The 21,519-nt window shown below is 42.6% G+C and overlaps 1 protein-coding gene across 1 annotated transcript in view; it reads right to left on the reverse strand.

Annotated features, from left to right (window-relative positions):
- Nucleotides 1–7,280: 7,280 nt before the first annotated feature.
- LOC103193279 (histone H4 transcription factor) overlaps nt 7,281–21,519 on the reverse strand; it is a 17,958-nt gene continuing 3,719 nt past the window's right edge. Inside the window, exons 2-10 of the mRNA XM_007936438.2 lie at nt 17,266–17,450; nt 10,329–10,558; nt 9,960–10,071; nt 9,629–9,781; nt 9,019–9,096; nt 8,811–8,931; nt 8,584–8,722; nt 8,363–8,487; nt 7,281–7,704 (exon numbers count right to left, since the gene is read on the reverse strand). Of these exons, the coding sequence (XP_007934629.2) occupies nt 7,281–7,704; nt 8,363–8,487; nt 8,584–8,722; nt 8,811–8,931; nt 9,019–9,096; nt 9,629–9,781; nt 9,960–10,071; nt 10,329–10,558; nt 17,266–17,450 (1,567 nt within the window). The remainder of the gene's footprint in view (nt 7,705–8,362; nt 8,488–8,583; nt 8,723–8,810; nt 8,932–9,018; nt 9,097–9,628; nt 9,782–9,959; nt 10,072–10,328; nt 10,559–17,265; nt 17,451–21,519) is intronic.

A 21,519-nucleotide genomic window follows, 5' to 3' on the forward strand; every position in this document is an offset into this window, starting at 1 on the left:
CCTCAGCTGGCTGGCTTCATGGTCCCCTGAAGCAGGCAATGAACATGGGCCTGGGCACACAAGTGAGGATGTGGAGATGGACATATACTGATTAACTGCCTTTCCTGATCTCCCTTAGGCAGATTCCCTGCTGTTTTTTGTTTTTTTAAATAATTGACCTTTTTATTACACTTTCAGATTTACAGAATTGAACAAATAGTATATGAAGTTCCATATACCTGCCCCCTCAACCTCCAACATTCTCCCATTCAATTTCCCCTATCACTAACATCTTGTATATTGATTTATTAGGAACTCTGGTAGCATAGGGCCTAAGGCACTTGACTGCTAACCAGAAGGCTGGCGGTTCAAACCCACCAGCCACTCCTCAGAAGGAAGGTTAGGCAATCTACTTCTATAGTGATATAGCCTCGGAAATCCAAGGAGGGGTCACTATTAATCGGGTCTGACTCAATGGCACATAACAACAACATTGATTAATTACAAAATAAATAAATATTGATACATTATTATTAAAGTACATAGCTTACATTAAGGTTCACTCTTTGTGTTGGATGATTCTATGGATTCTGACAAATGTAAGTCATGTTTCCAGTTATCACAGTATCATCCAGAGTATTTCACTGCCCCCAAAATCTTGCATCCCACTTATTTACCCTCATCTCCTTCTCCTCCCCCAACCTGTGACAGTCTCTGATTGTTTTACTGTCTCTGTGATTTTGCCTATTCCAGAAATGTCATATAGTTGGAACCATACAATATGTAGCTTTTTTCATATGGATTCTCCATGTCTTTCTGTGGCTTAAATAGTTCACTTATTTTTATCCATTCACCTATTGAAAGACATCTTGGTCCCACCCTGTTTTTGGGATTAATACATTGACTATAAACATTTGTATGCAAGTTTTTGGGAGTGTTCATTTTCAACTGACTTGTGTAACATCTTGGTTATCTAGTTCTGCTGTAGCAGAAATACAAGTGGTTGGCTTTAACAAACAAAAAGTTATCTTCTCACAGTTTAGAAGGCTAGAAGTCCAGTTCAGGGTGTCAGCTCTAGGGGAAAGCTCTAGAGAAAGGTCCTTGTCTCTTCCAGCTTCTGCTCCTGGGCTATCTTGACATGGCTTGGTATCTCTCCTTCCCCATCCCCACTCTAATAACTTGTTTAACCTCTTTTTGAATCTCAAAAGAAATTGACTCCAAATACACCTTACACTAACCCCACCTCATTAACATGACAAAGATAATCCATTCCCAAATTGGATTATAACCATAGGCATGTTGTTGAGTTGGACCCAACTCATAGCGACCCCTCCTTGGGTTGCCCAGGCAGTATCACTACAGAAGTAGATTGCCTCATCTTCCTTCTGAGGAGTGGCTGGTGGGTTTGAACCACCAGCCTTCTGGTTAGCAGGCAAGTGCCTTAGGCACTATGCTACCAGAGCTCCCAACCATAGGCATAAACCAAAAAAATAAACTCACTGCCATTGAGTCCATTCTGACTCATAGGGACCCCCTTTTTCTGAGGTTGTAAATCTTTATGGAAGTAGATCACCCCATCTTCCTTCTGTGGAGCAGCTGGTGGGTTTGAACAGCTGACCTTCTGGTTAGCAGCCAAGTGCCTTATCTACTACACCCCCAGACCTCCTCAACCACAGGCATAGAGATTAAGTTATACAACAGATATTTTGGAGGGGGACATAAGGTGGCACAGTGCCTAAGCCATTTGACTGCTAACCAGACCAAACCTACCAGCCACCTTGTGGAAGGAAGACCGGGCAATTTCTGTAATTATCTGCTGCCTGGGAAACCCAACGGGGGTCACTATGAGTCAGAATCAACTCAATGGCAGTGGGTTTGGTTAATTTGATCCATAACAAGTAAACACCAGGAGCATGACTATTGGATTGTATGTTCAGCTAAGAAATTGTCAGTCTTCCAAAGTGATTATAACATTTTGCATTCCTGCCAGCAATGAATGAGCACTGCTGTTGCTGTATTCTCACCAGCATTTGGTATTGTCAGGTTTTTTTTGTTTTTTTTTTTTTCTTTTAGCCATTCTAATATGTATTTTGTGGCATCTTGTCATTGTTTTAATTTGCAATTCCCTGAGGACATATAAGCAGCACTGCTGGCACAATGGTTAAGCGACTGGCGGCTAACTGAGAAGTTGGCAATTCAGACAAGATTGGGCTCATTGAGGGTGGTATGGCTGTAGACAACGTTGGCAACTCAAACCTTCCAGTTGCTCCAGGGGAGAAAGATGTGGCAGTCTGCTTCCATAAAGATCACAGACTTGGAAACCCTATGAAGCAGTTCTACTCTGTCCTGCAAGGTTGCTATGAATTGGAATCTACTTGACGGCAACAGGTTTGGTTTGGTTTAGAATAACACATAACGTTATTTGCTATGTGTATTTCATGTTTATTTGCTATCTATTTATCTTTTTTGGTGAGGTGTCCAGACCTTTTGAGCATTGTAAAATGAGGTTGCTTTCTTATTGTTGAATTTTGAGTTTTGTATATTTTAAGGAGCTGTGATGGCGTAAGTGTCTAAGGCATTTGGCTGCTAACCAGAAGGTTGGTGGTTCAAACCTACCAGTTGTTCCATGGAAGGAAGATGGGGCAACCTATTTCCACAAAGATTTATAGCCTCAGAAACCCAAGGGGGGTCGCTATGAGTCAGAATCCACTTGACAGCAGTGAGTGGGTTGTATGTTTTGGATACAAGTCCTTTATGTGTTTTGGAAAATATTTTCTCTCAATCCATGGCTTGTCTCTTCATCCTCTTAATAGTGTCTTTCACAGAGCAGACACTGTTAACTTCAACAAAGTCTAATTCAGCAATTTTTTTTTCCATGATTGTTTTTGGTATTCTATTTAAAAACTCATTGCCAAACCCAAAGTCACTTAGATTTTCTTCTATGTTATCTTCTACAAGTTTTATAGTTTTGTCTTTACATTTGGGTCTAACATCCATCTTGAGTTAATTTTTGTGAAAAGTGTAAGAACTGTATAATATAGATTCATTTTTTTGCATGTGAATTGTGTTCTGGTTACCTAGTGCCACTCTGACAGAAATATACCACAAATGGGATGGCCTTTGAACAAACAGGAGTTTATTCTCACAATATGGAGGCTTTAAGTCCAAGTTCAAAGTGCCAAGCTCTAGGGGCTGGGTGAAAGCCCTTCAACTTTGGGGTCCAGCTCTGCCTCCTAGCCCACTGGAGCTAGAGGCATTTCTTCACTCAGACAGCTCCTGGCTGCTGAGGCTGAGAAGCCCCAAGGTTGACAAGTAAAAAGGCACAGTCCCAATGTTACCAAATCACACAGCAGGCCATTAAGTCCATTATAAGTCCCAAGTTTGGCAGAGCATAGCAGGCTGCTGAACAATGACATGGCTACATGCAGGGTCCAAGCGTGCCATAGGCTAGATACCATTCCCAAGGCTTCTCCTCATATACAGGAAGCAGACCACATCCCGAAGGCAGCTACTCAGCTGCTTGTGGTAGATCCCACCATGGAGTTGATTGCCAGTCTCATCATGGGGAATAACTACCACCAACTGTCCAGACACTCAACCAGGCCCAGCCAAGATGACACATAAACGTAACTACCAAAAATTGTTTCAGCATTATTTGTTAAAAACATTATCCTTCTTCCTTTGAACTGCAAAGTTCCTCTTTTGTCAAAGTTCAGTTGACTCTATTTGTGTGGGTCCATCTATTGGCTATTTTGTTCCATTGATCAATTTGTCTACTTTTTGTCAATACCATACCTCCCTGTCTTGATTAATGTAGATTTCTAGTCTTAAACTCAAGTAGTGTTTGTTCTTCAGTACTGTGCTGGCTTATTTGGGTCTTTTGCCTTCCCATATGAACTTGACTTGGTTTGTTGATATCCACAAAATACTTTGTTGGGATTTTGATTGGGATTCCATTGACTGTACACATTAAGCTGGGAAGAACTGACATTTTAACAATGTTGATTTCTTTCATCAAAGTTTTGTAGCTTTCTTCATATAGATCCTGTACATTGTTAGATTTCTACCATATAGTTCATTTTCTTGGTACTAAGGTAAATAATTTCAAATTCCAATTGTCCATTGCTGTTACATAAGAAACCAATTGACTTTTATATGTTAATCTTGTCCTGTAACCTTGCTACAATCACTTACAGTTCTAGATTTTTTGTCAATTCTCTGGAATTTTCTGCAATTGTATCTGCAAACAAAGTTTTATTTCTCCCTTCTAAATCTGTAGTGCTTCTTCTTGTCTTATTGCACTAGCTAAGACTTAACAGTACAACGTTGAATAACAGTTGTGCAAAAGGACATCTTTGCCTTGTTTCCAATCTTAGGAAGAAGGCATCTAGTTTCCCACCACTGTACCTGTAGGTTTGTCAGTGTTCTTTACACTAAGTTGAGGAAGTTCCCGTCTTCCTGGTTTGGTAAGTTTTTATCATGAATGGGTGCTAGACTTTGTCAAATGCTTTTTCTGCATTTACTGATGCAATCATACTTTTCTTCTTTAGCCTGTTAATAGATTAATTTTTGAATGTTGAACCAACCTATCTGGAATTCCACTTGGTTGTGATTCTTTCAACACACTGTCATATTCAATTTACTACTATTGTTGAGGTTTTGGGATCTATGTTCATCAGACATGGGTCTGTAGTCTTCCTATCTGGTTTTGGAATTAGAGTAATACTGGCCTCATCGACTAAGAAGTGTTCCTCAGCTTGTTTTCTGGAAGTGATTACAGAAAAGTGGTATTTCTTCCTTAAATGTTTGGTAAAATTCACCACGTTGGATTGGTTCATTTATGGAACGTTATTGATTGAATTCAGTAGATACAGGCTTACTCAGATTTCTCCTCGTGTGTGAGTTTTGGTAGATCGTCTTTCAAGCAATTGGTCCATTTCATCTAAACTATCCAATTTATCAGCTGAGAGTAGAGGTGGATTGTAAGCTTCCTGGGAAATGTCAGGTCCTCAAGTAGTCCAGGAACCAACTTAAAACCATGTGTCTGAATGTGCATTTTCCTGGGGAAATTAAAGTGTCTATTTTTCATTAGTTCCTTAGGCTTAAACTCCCAAAATATAAAGAACCACTTTAGGTCTAGCCACTTCTTAGTTTCCTGTATCCATTCTTAGGAATCCGTTACCCTTGGTTGGGGTCTTGTTTGGGCTTGGAAGCTACGAAAAAAGGATTTCTGGGCCTTTGAAAAATGCCCTAAATTTAAGTTTTATTACCAAACAATATGTGTCTGTTACAAAATTAGAAAAGAAAAATCTCTTAGCACTAATTCTATCAGTCCTTTACTGAGCTCCTACTATAATCCAGACACTGAGACAGGAACTAAGAATATAAACATGAATAAAACTCAGGACCTACCTTTAAGGGACTTAAAAGTATGGAGGGGAGGAAATACCAATTTAGCAATAGAAGTCCATCAGGGTACATGCTGTTGTTGTGTTTGCCATTAAGTCAGATCCACTCATAGTGACCCCTCCTTGGGTTTCCGAGGTGGTATCACTATGGAAGTAGATTGCCCAACCTTCCTTCTGAGGAGTGGCTGGTGGGTTTGAACCACCAGTCTTCCGGTTAGCAGTCAAATTCCTTAGGCACTATGCCACCAGAGCTCCCAAGGTACATTTAGGAAGCTCAAAATAGGAGACAATATTACCTGAAAAAGGATCAGCAAAGGCTTTATCAAGGAAGTAACCAGAGCTGATATTTGAAAGGAGGATCTGTTTGCCATATCTACAAATGGGTGGGCAAGTAATTCCAGACAGAGGAAACTCAGGTCTCTAAACAAACCTAAATTAGTATGGTACTTTTTAGTCTGCAGCACAGAGGGCAGTAGGCCATAGACTGGGAAGGCAGGGCCAAACAACTGGACCATATAAAGTTCTGAGTTGAGTTTGAGAGTTCTGATAATAACAGGTAATATAAATTGGAAGACAGACTGCAAGTAGAAACAAGTTAGAAGCCTGCTAAAGGAATTCAGGCAAGAAATAACAAGGGCTTTAAGATAATGTCAATGTCGATGTTTACTTTGCCTCTAAGACAGCCCCTTCAAGAGACGGCAGTATGTCCTCAACAACAAATTTAAAGAGAGAGAGAGAGAGATGGCAGTATGGAGAAGAAACATGAATTGACTTTTTTTTTTTCAACAAGCAGAGCCATTCCATTTCCAGGCTCATTTCCCTGGGATCTTGCATGAATTTCACCACCCATACCCTGGTCCTCTTCCCCCAAAGAGGTCATCAGACAGATGAGGACAGAGGCTTCTCATAACACACACTCCACCTCCAGCTTCCTTCTCAGCTCACAGCCCCACAAGGAAAGGACCCTGACCCTAAAGGCACTGAATTCTCATCAGGATGCTTTGCCCTACTCTGAGACTCAGAGAGTATGGCTGTGGTCAGCTGCTCCAGCTTCTTGGGTGAGCCCCAATCTTGTCCATTCTATAATACCATTACTCCCCACACATGGCCAAATGCCTATGGCATCCATGGAAATGTCAGATGCTCTGAGATTACATGAAGTTACAGCAAAAGAGGGGCAGGGACCAGGAAGACAGTTCAAAACAAAACTGGAAAAAAAAGGAAAAAAAAAAAAAAACCCAATCAATGAAAAGGAACAAGCCTAATTATTCAGCTCTATTTCTGGGTGGCTGTATCTCCTCACTACCCAGTTAAATGTCACCAAACATAAGAAAAAAGAAATGAGTTAATAACCCAAGTGTTTCTTTTATTACCAAAAAACAATTGTTACATACATACTCAGTGCCTCCAATCCCTTCCCTGAGGATAACCATGAAACTACTTGCTTGGCATCATTGGAAGAACCCATAAGAGGGAAATGGCTGCCTGGTTCTCAACATCCTGGTTTGTTGCAAACAAAGGGCCCTTGTAGGGGACAGTTACAAGTCACCCTGGGCCTAAGGACCCCTAAACATGGGAATGAATGTGGGTTCACTAAGGATTTTGATCACAGTCCAGAATGTCTAGGGGGTTTACAGATAAGCCTGATAATATCCCCCCATTCATGATGCCCCCCTTATAGAATCCACACTCCTCAGGATCCCCATAAGATGTGGTCTGGAGGCAGAGAAGTCCTTAGTCATCAGAATGATTCAAGCCTGGTCCAGAGTGGAAGCTCACTGTTTCAGCACCACTCCTAGAGGCATCCACTAATGAGGGCTGCCCACTAGATGCTGCCACTAGCACGACTCAAAGCTCAGGGCCTGAGGTCAGAATGGTCAGGCTTTGCAGCCTTCACATTATCTGGACCTTATATTCCTCAGCTGTTCCCTGAAGATTTTCCATGATGCCCTCAGCGAGTGGTTCAGTGGAAGGGGGAGGCTCTCCTGGGACTTCAGATAGCACATAGTAGACTATCTCTCGCTGGCCTTGGGCACTGGTCTGATTTACCACGTGGATGACAGGGCTGAGGGTGTCCTGAGGGGCTGAGAGGGGTGTCCCCTCACCACCCTCATCCTCCTCTTCCTCTTCAGCCTCTTCCTTAGGTCCTAGTTCCCCTGGCACTGTTTCTAGAAGGATGCCCTGCAGGCTGCTCTCATTCAGCGAAGCTCCCAGGCCCGGTCCCTCTTGTGGCTGCCGCAGCAGTTGCTGTGTCAGCTCTACACTCTCATAGCGAACCAGCTGCAGCCGCATGTAGCCATCTTCATGCTCCTTGTACCTGGTGAAGTAGGAGCACAAAGGGCAGCAAACATGGGCAAAGGGATGCTGGAATGGCCTGGAGTTTGGCAAGGTAAAGGACAAAAATGAGGGATGGAACAGGTCCTGGGATTCTAAGCAATGTCTGAGAAGACATGAAGTCACAGCAAAAGAGGAGTACGGATCAAGAAGACAGTTCAAAACAAAACAAAAAACCCCAATCACTGAAAAGGGAACAAACCTAATTATTCAGCTCTATTTCTGGGTGACTAAGTGATGGGAGCTGAAGACAAAAAAGGTTTTTACTGAATATGCAGAAGATAAGAGAGAAAGAACATTAATCAAAATGGAAGCTTCTATGTAGGAACCCAAATCAAAATGACTGTGTGTTGTGTGTGTTATGGGGTGGGGGTTTGAAGGATTATGACAAGGCCATGGAGCTAAGCATCAAGTTCTAGTTCTATTTCTAGTTCTGGCTGCACTTTTAGCACCACTTCTTTTTAGTGCCTTGGGTTCAAACATCAGAAAAATAATCTTTGCCGTACCAATACATTCAGGGTTGAGTCTAAATGGAGACAGTAGACATCAAAGCGTTATCAAATGTAATGTTTCTGACTTGTTGAAAAGAAATGGGAGAAAATGTGTGTGAACTCGGGGAGGGGAAGGGCTGAGACACATACCGAAAACGGGGGTGCCCTGAGGGCCACTTGAACTGGTGCTTCTTGCGAAGGTGCACAGTAAGGTTGTTGCCCCGTGTGAAGCATTTGTCACACACATGGCATTTGTACCTTGGCTCTGAGTCTCCCTGGTGGGAAGAAGAAAGGAAAGGTGAGGGCAACTCTTCACCCTGGGCTTCCCTACACTTCTGCTAGCCCTTCCCTTTCACCTAGCCCCCACTCACTTCATGTACTTTGCGGAAATGGGACTTGATGGAACAGAGGGATCGGGCACTGAAACTGCAGTTCTCAAAATCACACCTGTAGGCTGGCTCCTTGCTATGGGTATCTAGGTGCTTCCGGAGGTCAATAAGGTTCTTGCAGCTGCCAGAAGAGGACAGGAGGAGTTGGAGGGCATGGGGGACCTTGGAACACAAGCTCTCTGTAGTTCCTGGCCTCTGGTTCCCCTTACCTGTAGTCACAATAGTCACATTTAAAGGGCCGGTCCTCACTGTGGCGAAAGCGCATATGGTTGCGGAGGGAGGAAGGCAGCGGGCAGGTCATGTCACACAGAGGGCACTTATAGTGATTCACTGAGGAGCAGAGAGGAAGCTGTGCTTGCAGGGCTAATGGAACCATGGAGGGTGGGCAGAGAGAGGACAGGGTGGCAAGACACTCACCATGATTACGCATGTGGTCTCGCAACAGCCGTTCTGTGGCAAATCTCTTGGAACAGTGAGAGCACTGGAAGCGTTGCTCTGGGGTGGGGCAGGCAGAAGAAAAGGTGAGCTGTGGGGGACGGTGGAGAGACAGAGAAAGAAGAGAGAGCCAGGGAGCGGGCAACCACTCTAGGCAGAAGAACCACCCGGGAAGAAAAAGGGAGGTTAGACTGCTATGGATGGACAAAAATTTATGGAAAGGGCATGGGACTTGGACTGAAGAACCTGAGCTGGAATTCCTGCTTCAGCACTTACTAGCTGTGTGATCTCAGATAAGTGACTTAACCTCTCTGAGCCTCAGTTTCCTCACCTGCAAAACTGAGGATAAGAAACGTACCTCATGGGACTGTTGTAAAGATTAACTGAGATAATATGGCACACAGCAGGTACTGAATGCAAATATTCAGTGAATCTGAATCAGCAGACAGACTGTGGGAGATGCCTGAGCCTTAACAGGAGATGCAGCAAAATGGCAGATACCTTCAGTGACTACCTCCCCTGGGAACATGTTCCCAACCCCACCCCAAGCAGGACAGTCTGCAACCATCTGGCTTCTTCTCTGATTACTTACGATCCAATGAGGTCTGACGACGAATGTGATCTAAGAACTTTGTGTTGTTGGCAAACATGCCTCCACATGTGGGACAGGCCACCACCTTCTCCTGGGTATGGCTACGGAGGTGCTCTCGAAGCTTACAGCGGTCCTTGAAGGTGCAGGAACACCCTGGCAAAGAAGGCTGTCAGATTTCAGCTACAAACCCCTAGAGTAGGCTCTGGTGCCCCCAAAGTCTTCCCAGCCAGCAGCTAACTTTGCCCTTCAAACTGGTCTCATCTTTGGCAGCCCTAGCCCCTTAGCACCCCAAGGTTTCCTCCAGAGGCCAGAAGTTAAAGAATGGCCCTACCTTTCCAGCCACACAGCACCACATGGTTGTCCTTGCCAACGGCCTGGTATTCACAGCACAGGCTGTGTGCTTCCACATGCCGATAGAACCACTCAGGATTGTCGAAGGAACTCTGTGCCAGGGCAACTTGGGGTAAGGACTGAGGGTAGCTGGAGAGACCCATCCCTTTGTGTCTAATGCGACTTTTCAGCTGTCTCTCAAATTAACTTGGTGGGGATGGGAATGTCTGAGGGAGGGAGTTACAGTGAAATAGAGGGGCTGGGCTCTAGCAGGACTCTTGGAAATGTAAGGCATCCCCACCAAAAGGGTTCAGGAATTCTGAGGCAAAATCTCTAATCTCCACCCCTATTACTGGCACTGCTTGCTGACCTCACAGTGCTCCCAGAGACACAGGAAGTTGTCAGGGATGTCAGGGATGACATTCCGGCTCTGGAAGTCCAGGATGCAGGGGCTGAGGTCAGCCTGGCTTTGCAAGGCCTGCAGCCCCCACTGTTTCAGCTTGGTGTGGTAGCAGTGGAAGTAGACGTGGCGGATGAGGTCAGCAGAACTGTCCAGAGAACAAAAGCCACATTCCTGCCACAAGCAGGAGAATTCATCCTCTGCAGAAAAATGTTGAGAAGGAAGAGCTTGATACTTTCAGCTTTTCTTCTACCTGCAACTCAGCAGGGAGTGAGAAGGCCTGACTCCAACCAAATTTCTAGGCCTTCATTCAGCAGATGCAAGTATTTAATGATGTACCAGGCACTGGGGCTTTAACAATTACAAGAAAGAATCCCATTTCTTGCCCTCAAGTAGCTTTCAGTCAGGGAGAAAGTAGATCAACCAAATAATCATATTAATAAATATAAAACTATACCCAGTGCTATGAAGAGTGGGGAGTATATGGTGCTATAAAACTATTAAACAAGAGGTAATATGATCATACCCCCCTACACAAACACACACACAGAGATATCAAAAAAGATGTTCACTAAAGTCACAAACTGTCCTTGTGTTGTGATCTGAAGGATGAGCAGTTGTAAACAAGGTGAAGGAGTGTGGTCCAGGCAGAGGTGAGTGTGTGCAAAGGCCCAGCAGCAGGAACTCTGAGCTGGCAGATGCATGCAACACCTCAGGTTCAGAATTTCTACTATTCCCTAAAGAAGACACTTCCCATTCCTCCCTATGAAACCACAAATTCTGCTTTCATCCATATTCTTCTACTCAAGATATGCCCTTCCCAGGTAGGTCTCATCTAATCCACTTCTTTTCTCTCTAGCACTCTTCTGCAGGCACAATATTTTCAGTGTTTTACAGGAATTAGCCTGTTTTGAAAAGTAAGTACTTTTAAAAAATATAATAATTTCTCTTTTGTATAAACATTATTTGACTTTTGAAACTGTTACAATTCATATTCATTAGACTTAAAATAGCATTGAGGGTGGGGGAAGGAAAGCTACTTTTATACTTCCTATAGCGCAGTGTTTCTCTGACTGTGGATTGTGACCCTATTCGAGGCTGGTGAAATCAATTCAGTGTACTTCAAAACACTTTTTTTTTTTTTTTTTTAAATCAAAGAGAATAGAATTATCTCAAAGAGCATGTAATATGTATTGTTTCAAGTATTTTTTCTTTCACTTTTGCATACAAGGTCATGATGTAAGATATATTTCTAACCAACGTCACAGTTAAAATAAAATATTATCCATATTTTATGTAAGTATACACATGCAGAAAGAGAGCAAAAATAATGTTCACTATCCCAAGACTACGACCCTTAGATACCCTTTAAGCCTGGAACTTAACTCACCCTTGTGGCTCAACTTTCTGCCAAACAGACAAGCCTACAAGGTGAACAATAGCACCTAGTAGACGTGCACTCATTAGAATAATCAACCATACGAAATCAGAAGGGCAGCATGCCCAAGGATAAAGCTCAGAAGGCAAGAAAGAATAGGAAAGAAGGATGAAGGGAATGGGTAAACACAGGGACAAAGTGGGAAGAGTGAGAGTGCTGTTACACTGTGGAGACTGCAATCAATGTCACAAAACAAAATGTGTATGAACTGCTGAATGGAGAACCAGTTTGTTCTGTAAACTTTCACCCAATCACAATTAAAAAAAAAAAAAAATAGTGAAGATGGAGGAATAGGCAGACAAGTGACACAGATCCTCTTCAACAAATAAAAGAAAAACCAATTGACAAGAGATACAGAAGATAATCCTGGAGCCCTGAGTTTTGAAAGGAGCTATACAGAAGTGGATTAGGCACCAACTAGTGGAAAACCTGAACGAAAACAGTGAGTACAGAGACAGTCAGAGCTGCAGACTATCAGCTACTCTGACGGGATCAACAGCCTGAATATTTCCAAGTGGTGTTGGACCTGAGAATTGACCTAAAGATCAGTCCTGGTCACCAAGGGCTGCGGGGACTACTGCACTGGTGGCCTATGACTAGGAAGGGAAACAGCAAGGGGGAAAACGACCTGAGCTGTTGACTTTCCAGAGGGCACAGCCGTTTTGATTGTTCACATGTGGCAGCCATTTTGGATATTTAAAGTGATTGAGGGTGAAGCCATTTTGAATGTTTATAAGTGGCAGCCATTTTGGATATTTAAAGGAACCAAGGGTACAGCCATTTTGAATGTTTACAAGTGGCAACTATTTTGAATTTTAAACTGATAGCATTCTCATTCAGGTATCAGGGACCTAAGAATAGGCTCTGTTTGCCAAGGTTGGCAGGGACATATAAGAGGCTGAAAACAGGAAAGGAGACAGGTGGTGAGTGTATAAGTGCTATCAACTAGTGAATAGAGGAGCACAGCACAGTACCCTGCTTGCGTAGATAACACACAAAGAAAACAAAAACAGTGGGCAAGTCACTCCAACATACAATCACCAATTAAATATAAACACAAAAACATCACAATGCCTCAGAGACAACAGAGCATCACAGTCCACACAAAGAAACAAGATAAACCAGGAAAAACAAGAGACCAGGATACAGACCCGAAACACATCCCTGAGGAAGATGCAGCATTGGAACTTCCTGATAAGTAATCCAAAAGAATTATATTTAGGTATCCTCAAAGAATTGAGAGATGGATCAAGGAAAACACAGACAAAACCCTAGAACAATTTCAGAAAAAAAATCAAGAACAAAATGACAAAATAAATGAAAAATTAGAAATGATTCAAAATCTACAGACAAAAATCCAGAAAATTAGTACTAAATTGTCAGAAATAGATAACATATTGAAAGGGCAAAGGAGTAGAATTGATGCAATGGAAGACAGAATTAATGAGATTGAAGACAAATACCTGAATACTTCTTTGGAAAGGGATCAGTCAGAAAAAAGATCAAAACAAAATGAAGAAATCCTAACGTTCACGTGGGTTACCATCAAAAGGAATAACCTATGTTTATTGGAATTCCAGAACAGGAAGAGAAAAATAAAACCACTGAGAAAATTGTCTAAGATTTGTTGAAAGAGAACTTCCCTGATATGATGAAAGATGAGAATATATCCATTAAGAAGTCCAACGAACCCCAAACAGGATAGACCCCCAAAAGAAAATCACCAAGACATATCATCATCAAACTCACCAAAACCAAAGACAAAGAAAGAATCCTGGGAGCAACAAAGGAAAAACAAAAAGTTATCTACAAAGGACAACCAGTAAGACTAAGCTTGGATTTCTTGGCAGAAACCATGCAAGTGAGAAGACAATGGGATGGTATATACAAAATCCTGAAAGAGAAAAATTTCTAACCAAGAATTATGTATCCAGCAAAATTGTCCCTTAAATATGATGGTGAAATTAGGACATTTCCAGACCAGCAGAAATTAAGAGAATTTGTTAAAACCAGACCAACCTTACAAGAGATACTAAAGGGAGTCCTTTGGACAGAGAAGCAACAGCAGCCAACAACTACTGACCATTAACATACATGATGACATAACCCAGAAACTAACCCAGCTATGGAAGTATCCAAAGTAAAGAAGCCTACAACATTGTAAACAGGGAGCCAGATACATCAATTGACAAATGAGGACAACTACAAACCAAAAATAGGGAAAAAACTGTGTCATTATAGAACTTCTAGATGGTAGGGATGTCAAGACAACTACAAGATAGAATGGACTGTTCTAAACTTGGGAAAGAAACTATAAATCACAGGGTAACCTCAAAGAAAAATGATAAACCTTCACATCAAAATAAAAAAAGGACTAGCACAAATATTTAGCAAATACTAAAACAATAGCAACAAAGGAAGTGATAACACAATTCATAAACAAAATGAGGTCAGCATAGAAAATTATATGGAACAAAGAAATCACGAAAAAGCACATAACAAAAGTGAGAGCAACAAATTCATATTTGCCAATAATTACTTATCTGGCAAGGGACTTATCTCTAAGATTATAGAAAACTCCAATGCTTCAACACCAAAGGAATTAATAATCCAACTGAAAAATGGGCAGAAAACATGAATAGACACTTACTTCACCAAGGAGGATATTCAGGTGGCCAGCTAATACATGAAGAGATGCTCACAATCATTGGCCATCAGAGAGATGCAAATCAAAACAACAATGAGATACCATCTCACCCCAGCACTGATGGCAAGGTTCAACAAAACAGAAAATAACAAATGCTGGTGGGGATGTGGAGAGATTGGGACTCTCATACACTGCTGGTGGGACTGTGAAGTGATATGACCACTGTGGAAGGCAATATAGCAATTCCTTAGAAAGGTGGAATTGGAGATACCATTTGACCCAGCAATCCCATTACTACATATATATATATCCTAGAGAGGTGAGGCAGCTGGCGGTTCAAACCCACCAGCCACTCCTCGGAAGGAAGGTTGGGCAATCCTACTTCCGTAGTGATACTGCCTCAGAAACCCAAGGAGGGGTCGCTATGAGTCGGGTTTGACTCGACGGCACATAACAACAACAACAACAACAAGAAAGGTGAGAGCCAGGACAGGAACAGATATATGCACACTCATGTTCACTGCAGCACTATTTACAATAGCAAAAAGATGGAAACAACCTATATGCCCATCAATGGAAGAGTGGATGACCAAACTATGGTACATACACATAATGGAATGCTATGTAACACTAAACAATAATGTAGAATCCAGCTACCCAGAGGGAGCAAGTAGTTGAACCTGTAGGATCGGGACCATAATTGCAGGGGACATCAAGCTCAACTGGCATAACATACTGCACAAAACATTGTTCCACCTTCTACTTTGGCGAGTAGCGACTGTGCGGTGTAGTAAATTACTTAGTGTGGCTTTTCCAGCAGTAAGTCTTTGTAAACTCCAAGGTGGGATTTGCTATGAGCAACTGAGGAGCTCCTGATTGCTGAAGTTGTCCACCTGGAGTAGTTCTGTTGGGCGTAGCACAAAACAATGTTCTGGGAGGTTCCCACTCTCTCTTAGGTGTTTAGGATTCTGATGCTATGATTGGTTGGTTTGGCCACTCTGCCAGGCTCAAAAAGAGACCTCTAGGTCTCTCTCTGACTGCTGGTTGAGGAAGACATGCTGCTGAAAGAGACACGCGCTACTGAAAGAGACACGTGCTGCTGGGAAAGAGATGCAAGAGACACGCGTTGCTGAGTAAGACACCGAGGGACATGCACTGCTGGGGGAGAGACTGTGAGAGACTTGGCTGAGAGACGGTGGGCTGGGAGAGAGACTAAGCGTTTTTTCTGAACTTGAATTGTAGCCTGGTGCTTCCCTAATAAACTCCATAATCTGCGAGTTCTGTGTGCCACTGCAGCAAATTATCGAACCCAAGAGAGAGGTGATGGGTGCTTTGGGAGGAACGGTTGGTGAAAGGGCTGGAGGGAGGCAGCATGTCTGGCCTGGCAGGAAGAGCCCTTGGGCTATTGATGGTGATTCTGTCTTCCTCTTGTGGGATTAGAGGAGGTCAGAACATGCCCTTTTTGCAGACTGGGATCTTAAATGCTTGTAAGCAGCCATCTAGGTGCAACAACGGGTCTCTCCTCATCCAGAGCAAAGAATGAAGAAAACCAAATATTCATGGAAACAATTAGCCCTCACAACTAATCCTCAGCCTATACGACTATGAGACCAGAAGAACTAGATGGTGCCTGGCTACCATTGTCAATCACTCGGAGGGGGATCTATGTAAGAGATCCTGGATAGAGAGGGAGAACAATGTAGAACAAAACTCAAAATCATTTGGGGGAAAGAAAAAGGGGGAGGACCAGGTTTGCTGGTCTGACAGAGCCTGGTAGAACCACTGAGACTATGGTCCCTAGCTGCCCTTCAGGTCTGGAATTAAACCCACATCTGTGGCTTCCTGCCAAACAAAAGATAGGCATAAGAGTTGAACGTGTACTTTAGGTAGATATACTCCTTGGAGAGAACAATCATGGGAGAAAGAAAGGCTGTTTATGCACAGGGAAGAGGTAACTATCGGGAGAAAGTGGGAGGGGAGCTGTTGCATTGGGGTAAATGATGTCAATGTCATGAGACAATGTGTATGTGAACTGCTGTGTGGAAAATGAATTTGCTCTGTAAATTTTCACCCAAATCACACACACACACACAAAAGAATAATGTAGAGTCTGCAAAACACCACATAATATGGATGAACTTGGAGGACATTATGCTGAGTGAAATAAGTCAATCACAGAAGGACAAATATTAGTTCATTGTGTGGAGGGTCAAGGAAAGGTTTATATGTGGAGGGAAACTTTCTTTGTTGGTTGCCAGGTGTGGGAAGGGAGGGGAGGGAACACCGGGGAAAAAAAAATGTACTGACCCATGTCATTTTAGTTTTGTGTATTTCACTGTACATAAATTATATTTCAATAAAATGCATTAAAAAGAAATAGTAACGTTCACTGAAGTATTGTTAGGAGCTCTGGTGGTGTAGTGGCTAAGGCATTTGGCTACTAACCAAAAGGTTGGTGGTTGGAACTCACTAACTGCTCTGCAAAAGAAAGATGAGGCAGTCTGCTTCCATAAAGATTTAGAGCCTTGGAAAACCAACAAGGGTTGCTATGAATTAGAATTGACTCAATGGCAATGAGTTACGTTTGTTTTTTTGGTTCAAAAGTATTGTTAGTAATTGCCTGTTGTTGATAGGATGCCAGGTTCATTCCTTATATCCTTCTTGACTTGAGTTTTCTACAAGTCTACAATGTTTTCATAAACAACAACAAAAAAACACAAGCAGGAAAATAAACTACTACTATTATCCTAGGATCCCCTCTTACTCTGCTCACTCTGGGAAAGGATGTCAGCTTTTCCCCTTTCCCGTTTCTGTTCCCTTACCAAGGGGGTCCTCTTCCTCTTCATCATCCTCCTCAGAGCTGTGCAGGTGCTGCTGCAGGTGTTGAGTGACATGCTCACAGAACTCCTCCATGGCCGAGCACACAAAGGAGCACGACCCCCACTCACACTGTAGTCCCAGGTTCTCCTTTTTGGGAACCTTCCCGGGGGGCGGCATGGCTTTCACCCTAGAGAGAGAGGAAGAAATTCACAGCTGAAGGATTCCACCAAAGTCCAGCTAGGGGTAAACAGCTGGGAAGGCATCCTGCTACAACCAGCAGGTGTTTGTCTAGCAACCCGTAAGAACCCTGTGCTTTTTCCGTAAGGGTGGAGTTGCAGGTCTTCAGACCCCTGGAAACTGTCTGGTGTTCCCAGGAAGGGAGAACAAAAACTAACATTATTAAACATGTGCCAGACACAGAGCTAAGCACTTTAACACATCTTTTTCATTAAGCTTCAGAGCAACCCCATCAAGAAGGAATTACTCCTATAGGAGGCAAATACAGTGCTGAGGTTCAAAGAGATGGCTTTGGAGAGAAACCACAGTTGAAATCCAGACTCCACTGTCCACCACCTACTAATTGTGTGACTTGGCAAATTAACAACCCTTCTACTCCTGAACTCTCTCATCTTCAAAAATAGGGATAACAGTACATTATGTTTTTAATTATACATTTATTATATGCCAAGCACCATACTCAGCACCTTGCTTACATTATGTCATTTAATTACCAGCATAAACCTTATGAGGCAGGTATTATTTTTCACCACATTTATAGATGAGGATTTGAAACTCAAAAATGTTAAGCAACCTTCCTAAGGCCACACACTAGCAGTATAGCAGGGTCTGGTCTAGCTGAATCCAAAGTCCATATTCTTTCTACTCTACATAGCCTGCATGTGAGCCCAGAGTTCCCTTATTTCTCACTGCATCGTGGCCTAACTCCCCTGCCAAATTGCCAAAGTGCCAACAGTCAGTCAGTCTTTGCCTTACCTGTACAGTTGTTTATTCCACCACTCCTCTAAAACTCTCTGAATAAAAATGTAGATTCCCTTTGATGAATGCAAAGGCCTTATCTGTCTACCTTATACAGTACCTCTGATGCATAGACAGTGCTAGGAGGCATGCTTAACATGCAGGAAACATTTGTGGAAGAAAGCTGAATGAAAAATTAAAGGGTCCCAATTTTTAATATGCATACAAAAGCCAATTTCTGCACCCCCTTCCCTAGAGAGCTTGACTGAGGAAGGCTAAGGTTAAGCCTGGAAATCTGTCCTCTTAACTCAACTCCTAGGCAGTTCTGATGCAGGGAGTTCCAAGAGCACACTTTGAGGAACACTGAAATAAAAGAAGCATTTCCCTCACTAAAACAAAATAGCAAGCGCAGCAGAGAATGACTGCAAGCAAAAGTTCTGGTTGGGGGAGAGTGGGGACACTAAGAGGTCTTAACTCTATCCCCTATCAGCTTCTCCTTGGGGAGTCTGACTGACTCCTGCTACCCCTACCATGGTGAACCCTGGAAGAGGGTTGGACACTGCTCCTTTTGACCTATGTAAGACAGATAGGAACTCTGAAAAAGGCTTTTACTAAATACTGAAAGGAAAAACAAGAAAAGCCAGAAATACAACAAGTGTAATATCCATCATGCCTCTAAGTACAGGCTTTTGAACTGACTCTACTGAAGTGATGATCATAGAAACCTCTCTTTAATCCTTAGCTTTCCCCCTCCTTAGAGAAAAGTCTTTGTCACCCTTGACACTCTGGGGTTTGTACTGGCTTGCTAAGTACCCTTAAGAGAACAGTGAAGTCCTCTGAGGAGAAAATATTAACTACTTTTATTATGTTGTGCTAGAAAAAGTGGGGAAACCCTTCCCAAGCTAGAAAGAAAATCCCAAACTTTCTCTGACTCCTTACTACCTTTGGGATCAAGTCCACTTAGTATAACATGCAAGGTTCTTCTCAAACAGACTTCACTTACTTCTCCAGGGTTTGGATAAGGAAGCTAACAGGTAATGTAAGGGCATACTATGTGTCAGCCCTGTGATAAGCCCTCATCACACTTTATCTCATTTGGTATAAGGGTGTTCAGATTCCAATACAAAAATCATGTTCTTTCTTCCACACCATGCTGCTTCTCTGATTCAATCATCCTTGTCCCTAAACACACTATATTCTTCTAAAACTCTCTAAGTACTTCTACTCACCCTTCAAGCTCATATGCCTCTTTCCCAATTCACCCAGGTATACCTGGAACATCCCACCTCCTGCTTCCATAGCATTTTGTACACACCTTCATTGTTACAAATGGAATGGACTGTCCATTTCCCTTAGATTAAAAGCTTCTCAGGGCAGGAATGGTCACTTACTCACTTCTCATTCCTAGCATCAGCACAGACCTTTGTATACCCTGGGTGCCCAATAATTATCAGGATATGATCACATTCCAGGAAGACTTCCTAAACTACCCCACCCCTTGGCAATTACTCGTCTCCTGATTCTATGACTTACATCAAAAAGCAAATCAAACGCACTGCCGTCAACTCGGATCTGACTCATTGCAACCCCTCCTTGGGTTTCCAAGGCAGCATCTCTACAGAAGTAGATTACCCAACCTTCCTCCCAAGGATTGGCTGGTGAGTTTGAACTGCCAGCCTTCTGGTTAGCAATCAAATGCCTTAGGCACTATGCCACCAGAGCTCCTATGACTTAGAGAGGATACCATAATATCTTACCTCTAATTTCATGCTACTCAACTGGATAGTAAAATGTTTCCAAGCAGAAAACCTTTCACACCTGTGTCCCTGTACTTTGCTGAGCATAATACTGAGCATAAATATTCTAAACGTATCTCTGTTGTTAAGATTGGTGGGTAAGACTCAGAAGGCAAGCCAACTAGAGATCTAGAATCACCTGAAACTTAGGCAAACCTTTCTTTCCTTTCCTCAAACCTTTCGAACTTAGCCCCCCTCATTCACTGTCCTCCAATTATCTTTAATTCCTCTCCCTCTGTCTTGCTTGTTTCAACCCTTCAGAGCTATGGAGCAGAGTGAATAAGGCCATCATTCCTCTTTCTGTAGGCAGACAATGCTAATGAGGCAACTTGGAAACTTTTCTCCCTGTTCAAGTTTCCTGTATCAATGATTCTGCTCTCCCTAAAATAATATAGCATCGGTTTGTCATACTATGGTGGCTTCCATGTTGCTGTGATGCTAGAAGCTATGTCAACAGTATTTCTAGTACCAGCAGGGTCACTCTCATACACTGCTAGTGGGACTGTAAAATAATCCAACCACTGTGGAATCAGTATGGTGATTCCTTAAAAAGTTGGAAACAGAAATACCATTTGATCCATCAATCCCATTACTAGGTATATATCCTAAAAAAGTGAGAGCCAGGACACGAATAGATATATAAACATCCATGTTCATCACAGCACTACTCACAACAGCAAACAGACAGAGACAACTTAAGTGCCCATCAATGCAGAAATAGATAAACAAACTGTAGTACATACCCACAATGGAGTACTATGCAATGCTAAAGAATAATGTAGAATCTGCAAAACACCACGTAAAGTGGATGAACTCGGAGGGCATTATGTTGAGTGAATTAAGTCAATTACAGAAGGGCAAATATTGTATCAGTCCACTATCATAAAAAGTCAAGGAAAGATTTATATATGACAGGAAACTTTCTTTGTTGGTTACCAAGGATTGGAGGGGAGGGAAGGGAAAATTCCTATACAGGTTAGGGGGAAAAAAAAAAGAGAGAAAAAAAATTATTAGTGGTGACAGAGGTAAGGGGGGGGGAAAGGGAATGCTTTTGTTTTTAGGGTACTGAGTTTATGCTAATGGTGGTGGAATATTTTGGAAAAGGATAGCAATGATGGATGGTGGCACAACATGAAAAATGTCATCAATGTCCCTAAGCTGTAACTGTGGAAGTTGTTATGTTGGTGAATGTCTTGGTGTGTATGTTTTCACCACAGTAAAAGTCCAAAAAAAAAAAAAAGGTTGGAGGGTGGCAGCATGTCTGACCGCTCCTCATAGGAATCATAGGAATCAGCCTTAGGCTATTGATGTTAATCTTGATCCTCCTCCTCCTCCCTTGTGAAGTTAGAGGAGATCAGAAGTAGGCCCATGCCCTTTTTACAAGTGGCTAAAGAAAAAGGAGCTCTGGTAGCATAGTGGCTAAAGCACTTGACTGCTAACCAGAAGGCTGGCGGTTCAAACCCACCAGCCACTCCTCGGAAGGAA

Source organism: Orycteropus afer, unplaced genomic scaffold (genome assembly GCF_000298275.1).
Source record: "Orycteropus afer afer isolate SDZICR_OR568_19922 unplaced genomic scaffold, OryAfe1.0 scaffold00036, whole genome shotgun sequence".
Taxonomy (NCBI): domain Eukaryota; kingdom Metazoa; phylum Chordata; class Mammalia; order Tubulidentata; family Orycteropodidae; genus Orycteropus; species Orycteropus afer.